Source organism: Lissotriton helveticus, chromosome 9 (assembly GCF_964261635.1).
Source record: "Lissotriton helveticus chromosome 9, aLisHel1.1, whole genome shotgun sequence".
Lineage (NCBI taxonomy): Eukaryota > Metazoa > Chordata > Amphibia > Caudata > Salamandridae > Lissotriton > Lissotriton helveticus.
The window spans coordinates 886,167,232-886,182,051 of NC_136070.1; the positions used below are offsets into that span (position 1 = coordinate 886,167,232).

A 14,820-nucleotide genomic window follows, 5' to 3' on the forward strand; every position below is an offset into this window, starting at 1 on the left:
GGGCGCTATACCATTACACGCACAGTGATATTTCTTTGATCTGGTTTCCTACTTTGGGCACTGCATTAGACGCATAGACCTTAGCGTGAAATACTGCATGCACGTGGCACTTTTCTTTCATTTACCACTGCTTTTTACGGAAGCTCGGTAATCTGCATGGACTTGCTCCCACACCTTATCCTTTGATTACTCGGAGTGCCTGTCTCCAGTTATTGGGTTGTTTCTTGTTTCATGTGATATGATTTTTTATGCCTCACTACGGTTTTGCTGGTAATTGATCAGTTTCTTTGAAAAATTGGAAATCACATTTGTTACTGGCTCACCGTGGCACATGCACACAGCATATTTAAAGTGTTTTCACTCACCTCTTTCATATCACTATGCAAAAAATTGGACTCGATGGTTGCACCATATCTTATCGCACATTTTTTCAGATGTAGATGCAATTTTATTTACAGTTCACTTTAATTAGTGGACATCATATACCAGGTCAACTTCTCACAAGCACCCCTACTCAACCCCAATTTCTGCCTGGTTTTTGATGCAAGTTTGACTGAGGTGTACTGGGTCTTTCTAACCAGGTTCCCAGAACCAGTGTCCTTTCCCAAAAACTGTAGGACAATTGGCATAACTTCAGCAACCCCTATAAGTGCCTAGTAATTGGTACCCCTGGTATCTAGGGCATTGGGACTGAAGACGGTCTACTGGGGCTGCAGTACAAAGTGTGCCACCCCAGATACCCCTCAACAAGACCATGCAAACTGCAATTGTAGGCTGTGTGTCTTGGTGCAGAGAAAACTGAAGAGTCAACATAACACACATCCTATGTGCAATACCCTCAAACACTGCATGAGGTATAGGTAAGTGAACCCTACTTTAGACCTTATAGCCCTAAGGCAGGGTGCTCTGTAACTATTCTTTCTAACCTCTGTGTAGAAATATCTGCATGAGCAGATATGACCCTGCAATATCTGACCCATTCTTGGATATTGTAAGTGCACATGGGCTAGATACTTGTCATTACAAGTTTCCTAGCTCCATGATGGCTTCACTGTACCCCAGGATGTTTGGTACCAAACATCTTGTCTTAATAAATACTCACCAATGCCAGTGTTGAATTTGTTAATAAATGCACACAGAAGGCACCTTAGAGGGTCACCTGAAAACCTACCGACCACCCCAGTCTAGTCTTACCCAGCCTGTCACCACCAGGCATGTTTCTAACCTCATGGGGTGAGAGCCTGCGCTCTCCAAGGCCTGGAACAAAGCGTGCTCTAGGCGGAGGTGCATCACACCTCCTTCAGGAAGTAATGGCATTCCAAGGCAGGAAGCGTCAAGGCAAATCTGCCTTTTAAATGCAACCTAGGGATCTCCAGATAGTGGAGGATGCCAACCCCCCGTTCCCACTCCATAGTGGGCCGGAAGGCAGGCAGGAAAATATTTAAATTAGGAGGTGGGTCCCCAATGCGACAGCACCCTCCCTATGGTGGGGCAGGTGATGTGGAGCCCACTTTTCATTTTCCTCCATCTTGGTTTGATAGAGAATTAGCCAATCAGGGCCAAGGTAGTGCCCCTGCCCACAGGTGTAGACACCCAAAAGGTAGCTAGCCCATTGGCTACTACCTATCACCCCCTTTAACTACACCAAAATGCATTATTTAGGTGGCATCCCTCGCCCCTATACTATAGATTCTACAGACACAAAGAAGAAAAGGACAAAGAAGAGCTGACATGAAGACTAGAGCCCTGCTGCAGAAAATTGGCACCGAACCCTGCCTGCTGCCTTAAGGACTTGAAAATCATGATGTGCTGTCTTGTTCTGCAAATATGAGGCCTCCAAGAACACCAGAGCACATCCAGCCTTTGACAAATCACCAAAGAACTCCCTTGGAGTATAGGTACTACTCCCCTACATTGCTCAGGCACGGAACCCGCAGAATCTGGTATAGTGACTTGCTGCTCCTTGCTGACTCCAGTGAGGTACACCAGCCCTGGAAGATCAAATCTCTCTCCCCTCCAAGTGTGGAAACACCAAGATCTGCCAGAGACATGCCACACTAATACTAGGGGTACCAGACCCTATGCAGCATTCACTGAGACGAAGAGTTCAATCTGGACTCCAACTTCTCAGGAAGCAAGCACAAGTAGAGGGACATTGAGAACCCTGAGACCCACTTCCAGATATGTCTGTGGCTAATCCACCTGGGATTGCCTACCAAACTTTGGATAGACCCCTAAAGGGGAAGAGGCCTAGTGATAGTATAATGTGACTCTATAGCAGCTTCCTATCCTGATGTTTTTTCAGGGGTCTGTGTGGCCCTTTTTTTCAACTACAGCCTTTTTGACCAATGCCCGATTATAGGGATTCTACTCCATTGTCCCCATACTCTAGAAACACCTTTATAGAAAAAGTTGGCCTCCTTTTGGAAGAAGGGCTCTTCCCTGATAACTTCACCTTGTTGGGTGATTTTATTTTCACCTTGAAAATATCTCAGCTCCAAACTCTGAACATATTCTGGATATCATGGCCAGTGCTGGCCTTGAACAATTGGTGCCCACACATAATGCTGGACATAAGCTGGACTGCATCTTCACCAATCACACTTCACTTAAGCTTCAAGCTATACTGCCTTTGACATGGTCTGACCCCCATGCGGTTATATTTAAAATCATCCTCCCAACTAGATATCCGGACCCAAACAATATTTCCAGGCCAAAATAAAATCAGATCAGCTCATACATTTGCTCACTACCTCCCAACCCAAGTATCCAGAGGACTTAGAAACTGCAACACTTTTATAAACCAGATGGCTCCACTCTGTAAGTATGAGCATAGTGCCGGAAAAGCTTGTGTATTCTAATCGCCTTAACCTTACACCGCCTTTGTAGTCAGTCACTCTCAAAGAGCAGAAACAAAGATGTAAGCATGAAGAACGCCAATGTAGAAAAGATTTTAGTGACTTTGAAAAAGATAAATATAAACAGGGCCCAGCTGACTATAAAACAGTTTTTTTTAACATATATCAACATGCTACACTAGACAGATTAACAATGCAAAAAACTCTTCAAAAGAACTGTTTCGAACAGTTTCCAAACTTACTAGGTTTTCTGATAAAAAAAAACAGGTCAACAGCAGTCAAGAGCTATGCGCCACTATTGAAAGTTTTTCCTAAATGAAGTGGAAAATATCTACAATCAGTTCAATCATTGCAATGTAATTGGTGCGGAACAGCGTTCTCATAAAAAATCGAAACTGAGATGGTCACCGATTTAGGATATGCCCTCTTTATAGGATTTGCTTCCCTGTCGACTAAGGCAACTCGCTGCTTAGTCATGCAGAAAATTCTGGTTCTCCTCTGGACCTATTCCCCCCAGCCGTGTTTAAAATGGATCCAAAGCTAATAGCTGAAAACCTAACCTGTCTTTTTAACATGATGTTCAAAATGGGTCATATTCCTAAAGATTGGAAAGTGTCCTCAATAATACCAATTATAAAAAAGCCTAATCTTAATCCTAATGATCCTAAGAATTTCCACCAAATCTCGCGTCTCCCATTTCCTGCAAATCTGGCTGAAAAGGCTATGAACATCCAACTCTTTGAATTTATTCAAAATAATCAGCGGCTAGGCATTTCGCAATCTGGGTTTCAAAAATGGACATAGCACAGAGTCGGCTTTGATTAAGTCCACAGAAGAAATTTGAGAAGCTCTTGATGCAGGAGGAAATGCTGCTTTAGTATTGTTAGATCTCTCCGAAGCATTTGATATGGTCCATCATGATCTGCTGATGGTCTGTTTAGCCAGGATAGGGGTGTAGGGAACTGCACTGACTCTGCTTCGATCCTTTCTCTCTGACAGAAAACAAGTGCTTACATTGGACCCATTTGTTTCAGAACCTTTTTTGCTCCCTTGCGGGATTGCGCAAGGTTCTTCACTAAGCCCCACAATTTTTAATGTGTACGTGTATTCCCTTGCTCCCGTAAAAAGATCTTTTGGCTTCTCACTTACTTCCCAATGCTGATGATACACAAATCTGTTTTATCACTTTCCAACCAGGATACAGATATAGGTAGTAGATTCTGCAACTGTATGCGGGCCATCAGCAACTGGGTGAGCAATAATTGCCTGAAGTTAAATTCGAGTAAAACCAAAGTTATCCTTTTTGGAAATTGCACATCCTTTTGGTCCCCATCTTGATGGCCAGACAAGCTTGGCTCTCTTCCATTACTATTGAAACAAACGAAAAATCTAGGCCTCCAAGTGGATAACAAACATTCCTTTAAAGACCAAGAACACTCAGTCACTTCCTTCACCTTCCTCACTTTGAGGACGATTAAAAGACTTCCATGGTTAATTCTGAATGAATCACATAAAACAGTAGTGAATTCACTGGTCTTATCTAAACTAGAGTATTGCAACAGACTTTATCTGAACATACAACAACAACACCTCAATAATCTACAAATGTTGCAAAATGCTGCAGCCAGGACTCTTTCTGGCTTTCCCAAATTCAAGTCATTCACATCTGAAATACGGAAACTACACTGGCTTCCATTTAACCAGCATAATAAATATAAAGCTTTATGTGCAGCCTTTAAGGCCCTTAATTATGCAGGCCCCACCACCTCAGGCAGAAGCTCAAATGGTGCGGCCCAAATAGAAAACTTTGCTCCTCAGGATCAAAAACCCTCATGGTTCCCAAATTCAAGAAAACAAACCGGGGCACCAGAATGTCATTTTGGGTTCAATCAAGGCATGGAATGCATTATATCGCCATATTAGATCCCTATCCGATTAGCTTACATTTTTAAAACAACTGGAAACCTGGCTATTTAACAACTAGGCCCTGTTTACCTGGATCTCTTTGTGTAAATCTGAGCTAGTGCCAGGACACATTTGGGTAACAGGCACTCTCCAAATGTATCTCGCATTACATAACTTCATGAATGGCCCCACTGTCCCAGAATCGCCTCTCCAAGATGCCTGCCCCTGACCACGAGGACATCTTGACGTGCGCTGTTTGGCTGACCTATGCTCTGCACCCAGCGCGCCTGGCTGGAGTACTGAAAAACCAGCTGTGCTACTGTGGTCCTGAGGCCCTTTGTGACCTGCTTCCTTGAGTGGGACTCCTCTGAATTACCTTTAAGTCCTCCTGTGCAGTATGTTTTCAGGTTGCTTCCTTCCTCGTAGCACACCAGCTACCAACGATCTCTGCACCCTGCTCCCAGCTGAATCCGGGACGGTCCCGAGAATCTGCCGATGGAACATTGGGCCTGGCTTTGCTTCTGACTAAAACCCGAAGGTGAACCTCAGAATACAACTGTATGATTTTATATGTATTTATCTATTTTTTCCCACTGATTTCAATGGTGAGTAATTGCACATAAAAGTGATTTATTTTGCGAACTTGAAAAATTCATATCTTAAAAAGTACTTACTGTAGAATTAGGTTCTTGGTGTGAAAAATTATTTAAGAAGATCGGTATTATTTTTATAAATTGTTCAACTTATTCTTGAGTGTGTGTATCACAACAACAAATGCTTAGCCTCTGATAAGGCCAACTGCTAGCCTACACTACCACAAATAGATGGTTAGTATTATCTACTTTTGCCTCTGTATACCAACCTAGGTCTCACTGGACTCTCCACACAGTTGACTTCATTTTAGCGCACTATATAGAGAGCCAGCTTCCTACGTGTGCTTTTTCACAAAAGACTCAAAAAGGCACGTAATTCTTGTGACCATAATGGGACACACTTAATTAGAAATATGGATAATTAAATATTATAGTATGCATGTGACAATATGCAAAATTTGTTATAATTCATCTTGAACAAATGTGTGCAGAGGGAAACACTTGAGAATGTATGCATCAAGAAAGATAAGTAAAATTAACTGTCTTGTGTCTACCGAACTTTGCACCAACTCCTACCACTTCATTGAATAATCAACTTCAGCAAATTTAAGATATAAATTTTTGAACTTCTGAATATTTTTGCAAAGGCTCTGGATTGCGTATTACAGCTTTTGTCCATCCTTTATGCAGGATGGAAGCAGTACTGTGGTGAATCAAGAACTAACCTTATCTTGAACCATTGAACCAATCAATCAGCTGCTAACTGCTTATTCTGATAGCAACACATAGGGTGCGATTTTAATATTTTTAACCATAAAAATAATCAAAATTCAAGCCAGAGACTACACTGAAATATTGCACTTGCTTCTTTTTTTCAGCTATACAACTTTTTCCCAAACATCTTGGGGCACTTACCTGGGCCTCACCAGCAGTTGTTTAAGAATGTCCAGCAGGTGCAAGAATTTGTAGAAGAGAGAGTGAAAATTCATCAGGAGATACTGGATCCTAATTGCCTCGGAAGCTTTATTGACTGCTTTCTTGCAAAAATGAATCAGGTAATATATGGATTGTAACACTAAAGGCCTTAAATGACTTGAAAGTACTTAGGACTTGTTCAGTTTCTGCATAAAAAGTATGCTGTACTATGGTAACACATTGACTACTTTGCCTTATGTGTTATGTGCAAAAGTATAGTGTATTCATTCAACGAGGTTATTTATCTCACTCGAAAGTGGTCTTGCCAAAGTTGGGTTAATAATGAATGAAACTTTTTGGAATCTCATTCAGATATATCTTAGTCCCAGTGGAAGTCTGCTGCAATATATTTGTTGTGTTGTTCGGGATCAAGCACAGAATCTAGTTACATTTCCATAAAGAACCACTCTGAAGGTAGTTTAGCAATTTTTCAGTTGATCAAACATTTCCACAATGGACACACCAACCATCCAAAAATTAAAAATTAGGAGGGTTAAGGCATCAATAGTCACAACTGGGAAAAAGAGAGTTTCACCGTAGAAAGGCGTAGTACTACAAACGACAAACAGTGCAAAATAACAGTAAATTTGAAAGCACTGAAAAAAACTAGGAGCACTTACTAGCAAGCAATTGTGCCACCCTTACACCACACAATGGGGCTCAAGGACGACGCTGTTGCTCAAATATGAATTTACTTTAGAAAAAATTAAATACAAGGGGCATTTGGCAAAACGGGAACAGCTATTTAATTAAACACAGTGGCCAGGAGATCAGGCAACAGAGTCGGGATCTGAAGATAGTCTCTAAGCATATTGGTTTCAGCCAGCATTTTATACTTCACATGAAGTATCATAAAATGATTTATGCATACCTTTGGTGACAGAAATTTGGAAGAAGTCATAAGACCATAAATCAGGGGTTTGATAAGAAGCACAGGTGGGCCTTTATCTTGTGTGAACATAATGCAGGGCCAGTGGGTAAGTATCCAGATTTTCGGCACAAGGAGCGTGTGATCACTGCATGTAATGTGCATGCTGTGTTCTAATTGGCTGTGTGTTCCTAACTGAGTGTAGCATCTGAGAATGTGCGTCCCTCTGGCCAAACATGTTTTATTTGGAGCAATCTCCTGACATCATTATGGTGTCATTGCCAATCTGTGGGATTGATTTGGGGTTTCCTGTTTGTGCATTCTGTCTAAGGGACTGCCTAACCACACATTTCTGATTCGGAGATGAGAGGGAGGTCACATCAGTTAAATTCTACAACAGAGATTCAAGTTCATTTTTATACGAACATACTTCATGGTGTACATCAGCATCATAATGTTAAATATTAACAAAGCAACTACCAAGTAAGGTTTATCAAGCCACGCAATGCCATCTTGACCTCCACAGACAATGATGAGGGAAAATTAAAATTTTAAAAAAGAAAAACACTTACCTTGCACTTGCTGCATCGCCGACATCTGGCCCTGACTAACGAAGAAAACCTAGAAATGGTGGGAAGGAAGACCAAAGAATATAGCTGTACCATGCTACCTCAGAAAAGAATGGAAAAATTGATCAATAATATTAGAAGATTAGCCTTACTTGCAGTAAACCAAAAAGAAAAATATACCTCTAGTTCTTTTAGCGATTTATGCTGAAGAATTATGTTAACAACATGTTCTAGTCAATTAAATGGCAAGTGGGTGGAAGGTTCAGATGTGGTGAAAAGTAGATGCAAATGGTTATGGCATCATGGATAAATTCAAGAGTGAAGATATCCTACATTGGGGTATCTTCAAACAACTCTAGCATGCAAAGAGGTATGCAATAGGTTTTCTGGGTGCCCCCAACTACTTTTTTTTAATTGCTAATGAACCCTTTGCTAGTGACAGGACAACTAAAAAGAAAGATTAGTTGGAATCTGGGAACATAAAATGCTATTATTTGCCCATGAGTTACTTATCTAAATCACTGAAACATCATTCCTACGCTTTTCAGACTGCTTTTAGACTTCATGAAGCTTTCTGAAAGAGAACTATTTCAGGTGTTTTTTCATTTAAAAACTGAGATGGCCTTCAATGTAGTGTCATTAAAGATTAATGGGGTAACCCAGTGTTTCACAGAATCTGGGAACTAGAACAGTATATGCTAATGGTTGGTTCTGTCAAGGAAGGCAGAATTGCTTTACAACTTTTTGTTTGTCCTGACCACTAGGAAAACCAATCAATGGTATAAAGTCAACATCAAACACCATACAAACACAAGAGATAATTAGACTGATGTTATAGATTCAAAAAGTGATCGATATATTATCAATCATATATTGTGTGGCATAATACATATACAAATATTTAAAAACACAAGACAGTTTGACAACATATATAATTGCATACATAAATTTGTGCCATATAATTTGCAATAAACACAATACAAAGGTTTAACATTTACAATACACAGAAGAAAAACACGTCATTCCAGCATCCGTTGTGACTTAGCATATACATTGACACATATAGCCTTTTTATTTAGCTCCGCAATGTCGAGTACTAGTACAGAATACCTGAACTGTACGTCAATGTTTCGACCCCTATTCAAAGAGTGCAAATGATAAACATCACCCAGGGTCTTCTTCAGGACTATGAATATATTTCAGAGTAGCGTGTATGGTAAAAAATACACATGGTATCAAGAGAGAATATCAATATATTATACCTAATCATAACAAGGTAAAACAGGAGGGATTTTCCTACACCTTTCACCTATATATGGGCCTTGTGATTGCTAAAAGTAGTGGACGTATCCTTAAAGTTTCAGAAAATCCTCCAAATGTACCTGTATGGGAATCCAAAATAGGTAAACTTTCCTGTGTGGCCTCATCCAAGGGTAACCGGAAAGAAAAATATATATATAGGGGGCGGTATTAGATCTACATACCCAACACAAAGTGTGGTTATGTGAGCTAATCTGTCTTGGAGCATTCGTACCTTATTCTTATTTTAATCTATGACTCAGGATCACATCCCCTTAAATTCCTGTCTATCTGGGGATGATAGGAAACATTTGCTGAAAGGGCTTCAAATGTCCTCATAATATTTCTACAGAGGACACAAAAGTGGACATTCCCATGGTTAGGCAACTGTAATGATATTTTACAAGCGTGAATATCGTCTTGAAAAAGCCACCTAAATTACCTTCAAAAGATGGTGCATCCACATCCATCTGTCCCTGCAGCATGACTCAAGTCTACTGGGAAGACAGAGAACAGGGTTTTGAAGGGTTGCTGCCACGTAAGCGTGCACTTCCAACCCGGCATTGAGCCAGCCAGCTGGTTGATAACGCTGAAGCCGGTAGACATGGCAACGTAGCTGAGGAATATCCACTGAGGCAGGCCACAAGTAAAAAAGCTGTATCTGAGCATCTCATCTTCTCATATAGTCGTATTCTGTCTCACAACATAGCGCAAAGGCTAGATAACATCATATACAAACGTGGACGTATTCTGCATATAAGGACATTCTACTAAAATGATGCTAAAAGTGCTGCATCCCCTGGAGGTACCTCTCCACCTCTCATTGGTAGTGATGGGCCCGAGGTGACCAAGCTTAGTCACAATATGTGTATACATGTAATACCCTAGACCTCAACCACTAAGGTAGTGGCATTGATGTACATCCCATATGATATGATGGTTTATGGCGACATCATTGGTGAAGACTAAATACATCAGTGAAGAATAAAAAACGTGATTCAAGTGAGGCATGCATGGCAGCGTGGATACATATTAGAATAGTTACTCCTCATTAGAATTTGTTTATCTATTTTTTATCCCATACAGGGTAGGGCGGCCTGCTTCGATATTTTCTCAGATAAATTCAGACCCTTCCCAACCGTGTCTAACAGGTGTATCCATTGCATTCACGTAATTGGGGATAGATGACAAGTCACCCCCTCTAGAGTTGCAAGTCACCTTTTCCAATGCCCACCAACTTAAACTATCTGCAGTGTGTCGCAAACTGATGCAGGGCTCCACAATTGGGGCACCCTGCGTCTTGCACTGGATCCTTAAGCATTGCTGGAAAATTCTAGTCTTATCTTTTTGTCTGGTCTGTCCTACATATAATTTATTTAGAAAGCCAATGGAACACAACACATTTCTCAGGTACTCTAGTCACCATCCCAAAAATCTCAGAGATAATTTTACATAGGGGCAGTTCCTGAGATTCTGGAGAAACTGTACTCACAGGGATGATTTCTTCAAAGAAACAGATTACCTCTTGTCATGAATAAAAGATCAGGAGCACCCCAAGGGCTTATTGAAAAAAGCTAAAATAGCATTCTCAAAGACATTTGTGCCTGTAACTAGAGCACTGACTCCTTTTTTGTGTTGCTTAGCAGGAATTAGACAACTGATTTTCAGTGCACTGGGAAGGAAATCAGAGCTTTCCCCACCTTTTTATGTGCAGGAATAAAGTTATGGGCAAGATCAAGTATGAATAAATAGATTTTATACAGAGAAGAGTCAGCATGTCCAGGATAGACAAATCAACTTTGTTACTAAAAGAAGAAGTCACAAAGAGGAATCTGCCTGCGTTTTGCATACCAACTTGAATATCAAGGTCTTATTCTCTGTAAAGATCGTAAAATTGACTAACGTTTAAATTACCATCCAAATGAAGGTTTTCTTGATTTAAACATATTTTCTCAACAGTGTGCTCTTTGATTCAACACTGTGTGAATACTGTTTTGTTATGTGGTATTTCAGACTAAGTTTTGCAAGAGGTCGGATTTCAAGCTTTTTACCAAGCTCTGCTAATGTACAACACAGAGCAGGTTCCAGGTGTGTGGAACTAAGCAGTGATATCTGCTGCCCACATGTTAACTTTTGTTTATATTATTTTAATGTGTCAGGATATTTCTAATATTAAAAAGCTAAACCTCTGGCATTTCCAAATGCTTGTTTATTTGAAGAAACCATAGAATAATGTGTTTTGTTGGTTGATGTACAGAGGATTGATAACTAAATACACAGGGTTGTAATTGGGAAAATGACTGGGTGTCATAGACACAGGGTTTTGTGGATCTGCATAAAATTATTACAAGTGGACATTATAGAGCAAAGTTGATAACTGCTGCACATCGTTTCTTAAGTTGCAGTGGAGAGCACATGTTCCAGCTGCCTGCCAACACAGTTATATGAGGGAAAACATAAATAAGTCAGTTAAGAAGCAGCTGCAGGTATTCCAAGTAAAAGGCCTCTCTCATTACACTAGGCAAAATTATACACCATTCAATAATGTCTGTCCCACAAGAAAGGTCTGCTGTATATCATTTGTAGTGTCTTTTCTTTGCTCACCAACTTTGTTAACTTGTATTCAATACTGTTTTTCCTGCAGGAGAAGGGAAATCCCACCAGTGAATTCCACATTGAGGGGTTGGTTGTCACCACTTTTGACTTGTTCTCAGCAGGAACAGAAACAGTCAGCACAACCCTGAGATTTGGGCTCATGATCCTCATGAAAAATCGAGATGTTGAAGGTAGGACAGGACAAACCTAACAGTCTTCTTTTTCAAAAGTACATTTTCTTAATTCATAGTAACACAATAATCATAGGTGGCATCAATATCTAATTGAGAGCAGCAACAATATTATTAAGAACAAATATAGGTGATTAAGTAAGTATGTAAGTCTATTTATGTATAATTATTTAAAATCGTAAATACATCATGATTAAGATTCAATAAGTAGAACGTTCAAACATGGATCAAACCCCTGCATTTCAAACTCATCAGTTGGTGCTCGACCCTAGATAAGAGTTTTGTAAAATGACAATTTAAGATTGTTTCAGCTGTATTAAAACAAGCGAGAATTACTTTGCGACAGGAGTTTATCCTCATTTGAGTGAATGCTGCACTCAAGTATTCCCTTCCATTCTGAAGAAGTGCTGGGCAGATGCATACTAAGTGGACCATGTCCTCTTAAGTAGACCCATATAGATGGAAAATGGTAGCCATTGTTCCTTTGCCAAGAAAGATTGTGTAAAAGTGGGAATGAGCGTCCAAAACATAAGCTCATTCACTTACATTTTAAGAATCCCAGATAACTAGACACAAGATAGGCTGATGGGTTAAACGCCTTATAGCTATGTATAATGGGACATTTTTGATAGTAACACCTTGTCCTGTGCTAGTAAAATATTCTCCAGGGAGAAGTTAACAAATCTTCTAAGGGCAAATACATAGGATAACATTTATGAGGGCCTTTCATTATGCTTGCACCATGTTGCATGTATGACACAAAGCCCAAACTATATTTATGAAGCCACTCAAAGCCACTTTGCGTGGCTTTGAAGGCTTCACAAATATTGAGAAATGCAACTCAGTGCAATTCTGCAGCACACATAGAAGGAGAAAAACACCTCTATGAATTGTTTTAAGGCAGAAAGGGCACCTTTCCTGCATAAAAACAATACTGTCTGTACTGCAAGCACCGCTGCACCATGGTGCAAGGGTGTGTGCGTTGGAGCTAGGCTGCTGAAACTGCGCTAGCACAGGAGGAAAGGACAGAAAAGCACCGCTGTGGATAAATTTGGTGAATTCCCGCTCTTTCCCTGTGTTGCAGGGCAGCGCAGCAAGGTAACAAGCTGCATTGCCCTGCACCACCATTCCGGTAAATATGCCACATAATGTTTAGATCCCAGAAATATTTAATCTTTAAGACGTATATAGCTGAATTCAAATAGGTGCTTGAAGATGTAGTGGATGAGTTGATGATTACTGAGCATAATGCCACTTTAATGGATTGGTCAGTTGCCTATAGCAGCATTTAATGTAGGCTCCCGTCTTGCTATACAGTGTTTAATAAGCCCACATTTCAGGCAAATTAAATTACTTCCCACCCTATTCCCCTATAAACCCACAACATATTATGGAACTAAAAGACGCTAATTACATTACATTAAATGTCACAACTACTAGAAATTGAACACACATAATATAAAAATAAACAATACTTATACAAAAAAATGCCATTACATACATTTAAAATATATACTAAAGTACATAACACTAATTAAACAATTGATATGTTAAAGAACTATGGGGGTCATTATGACCGACCAGCATCGTTGCGAGGGTCTGGACCGACCGCCATGCATGCAGCACTCCCGCACTCCAAATTAGGATGCAATTTAACATTATGGCGGGTGCTGCTGACTGCAGCACCTGCAACGATGTTAAAAATGCATGTTGTGCATTTCACTGCACTACTTTTGAGGCACCACACTGTGCCTGACACTTAGTGCAGTGAAATGTAAGGGGGTACCATGGGTAGCCCCCAGTACACAAACACCGCCCCCAACACAAGGGGTGCCCGCAACGGGCCCCCAAAACCAATCCCCGCCAGCCTTCCAATGGTGGTTTACCTGCCACGGAAAGGCTGACTGTGGCCATCGTCCTAATCTGGCAAAACAGTGCCTGCTAGGCACCGTCACCATTTCACTGATGCTGACCGCTCCGCCAGGCAATCATAACGATTGCCTGTGGAGGATCCGTGGCGGGGGCTCTTTGCACCCACCACGGTCACAGTCAGATTCCCCCGCCATCGTAATGTGGTGGGGGGAAAATTGCTTTCTGATGGCAGAAGGCCCGCCTCCGCACTATTGGCAGTGGAGGGCCTTCCACCATCATAATGACCCCATATATTTTTGCAAACAGTATTAATGACTTCTATATTTTTAAAATCGTTGTTACTTACCATCAAATCAATATTCTTGACAACGATATTCTTGCACTCAATATTTCCATTCCACAATAGTTCCAACTCGATATTAATGTAGTTCAAATTTATTTACCTCAATATTCTGTCTCATTACCTGTGAAAGTATATTTATTGGTTTCAGATTCATACCAGTTGTCAATATATCTGTGACTCTTTGATTGTTATCTTCAGTCGGTGTCAAACAACCTGTTTTACTGTATATGTGATTTTCTTCTGAGCTATGTGTGAGTGAAGTCTTGGTATTGCACTTGATATGCAATTGCATACATGGCTATGGAAAACAGATAAGAACATTTTTAAATTTTCCAAAGCACAAATCCTTTTGTGAAGAGCATACCTACCTCATTTCTCAAATACTTCTTCTGCTTCTAAAACATAAATTCAGCATATTTCAAACAAACTTTACACTCAAAATGAAGCTAACACAAGCAGTCTTGAGGAATTCAGCACTATTCATCCTCCTAAATTTTAAACAAACCATGTCTAAAAAAACACTACCCTCACCACATACATGAAACCTTCATCAGCCCTACTGAATATAGAGCACCATGTAAACATATATGCTATTTCTTAATAGATGTACAACTTCTAGCCATCTTTCCAAAAATATATGCCTCTCTGCATCTTTGAGTAAACTAAAAAGTCTATGTGCAAGCACAATACCATATCTCACCATCTAAGCACATGCAAAGCGGTCATATCAGTTAAAACCACATTGACAAACA

General features: G+C 40.3%; 1 protein-coding gene across 1 annotated transcript in view; it reads left to right on the forward strand.

The window, feature by feature from the left end:
* The window catches only part of LOC144783312 (cytochrome P450 2C18-like), a 235,297-nt gene that overhangs the window by 57,989 nt on the left and 162,488 nt on the right, over nucleotides 1–14,820 (forward strand). Inside the window, exons 5-6 of the mRNA XM_078662351.1 lie at nucleotides 6,235–6,411; nucleotides 11,712–11,853. Coding sequence (XP_078518477.1) covers nucleotides 6,235–6,411; nucleotides 11,712–11,853 — 319 coding nt within the window. The remainder of the gene's footprint in view (nucleotides 1–6,234; nucleotides 6,412–11,711; nucleotides 11,854–14,820) is intronic.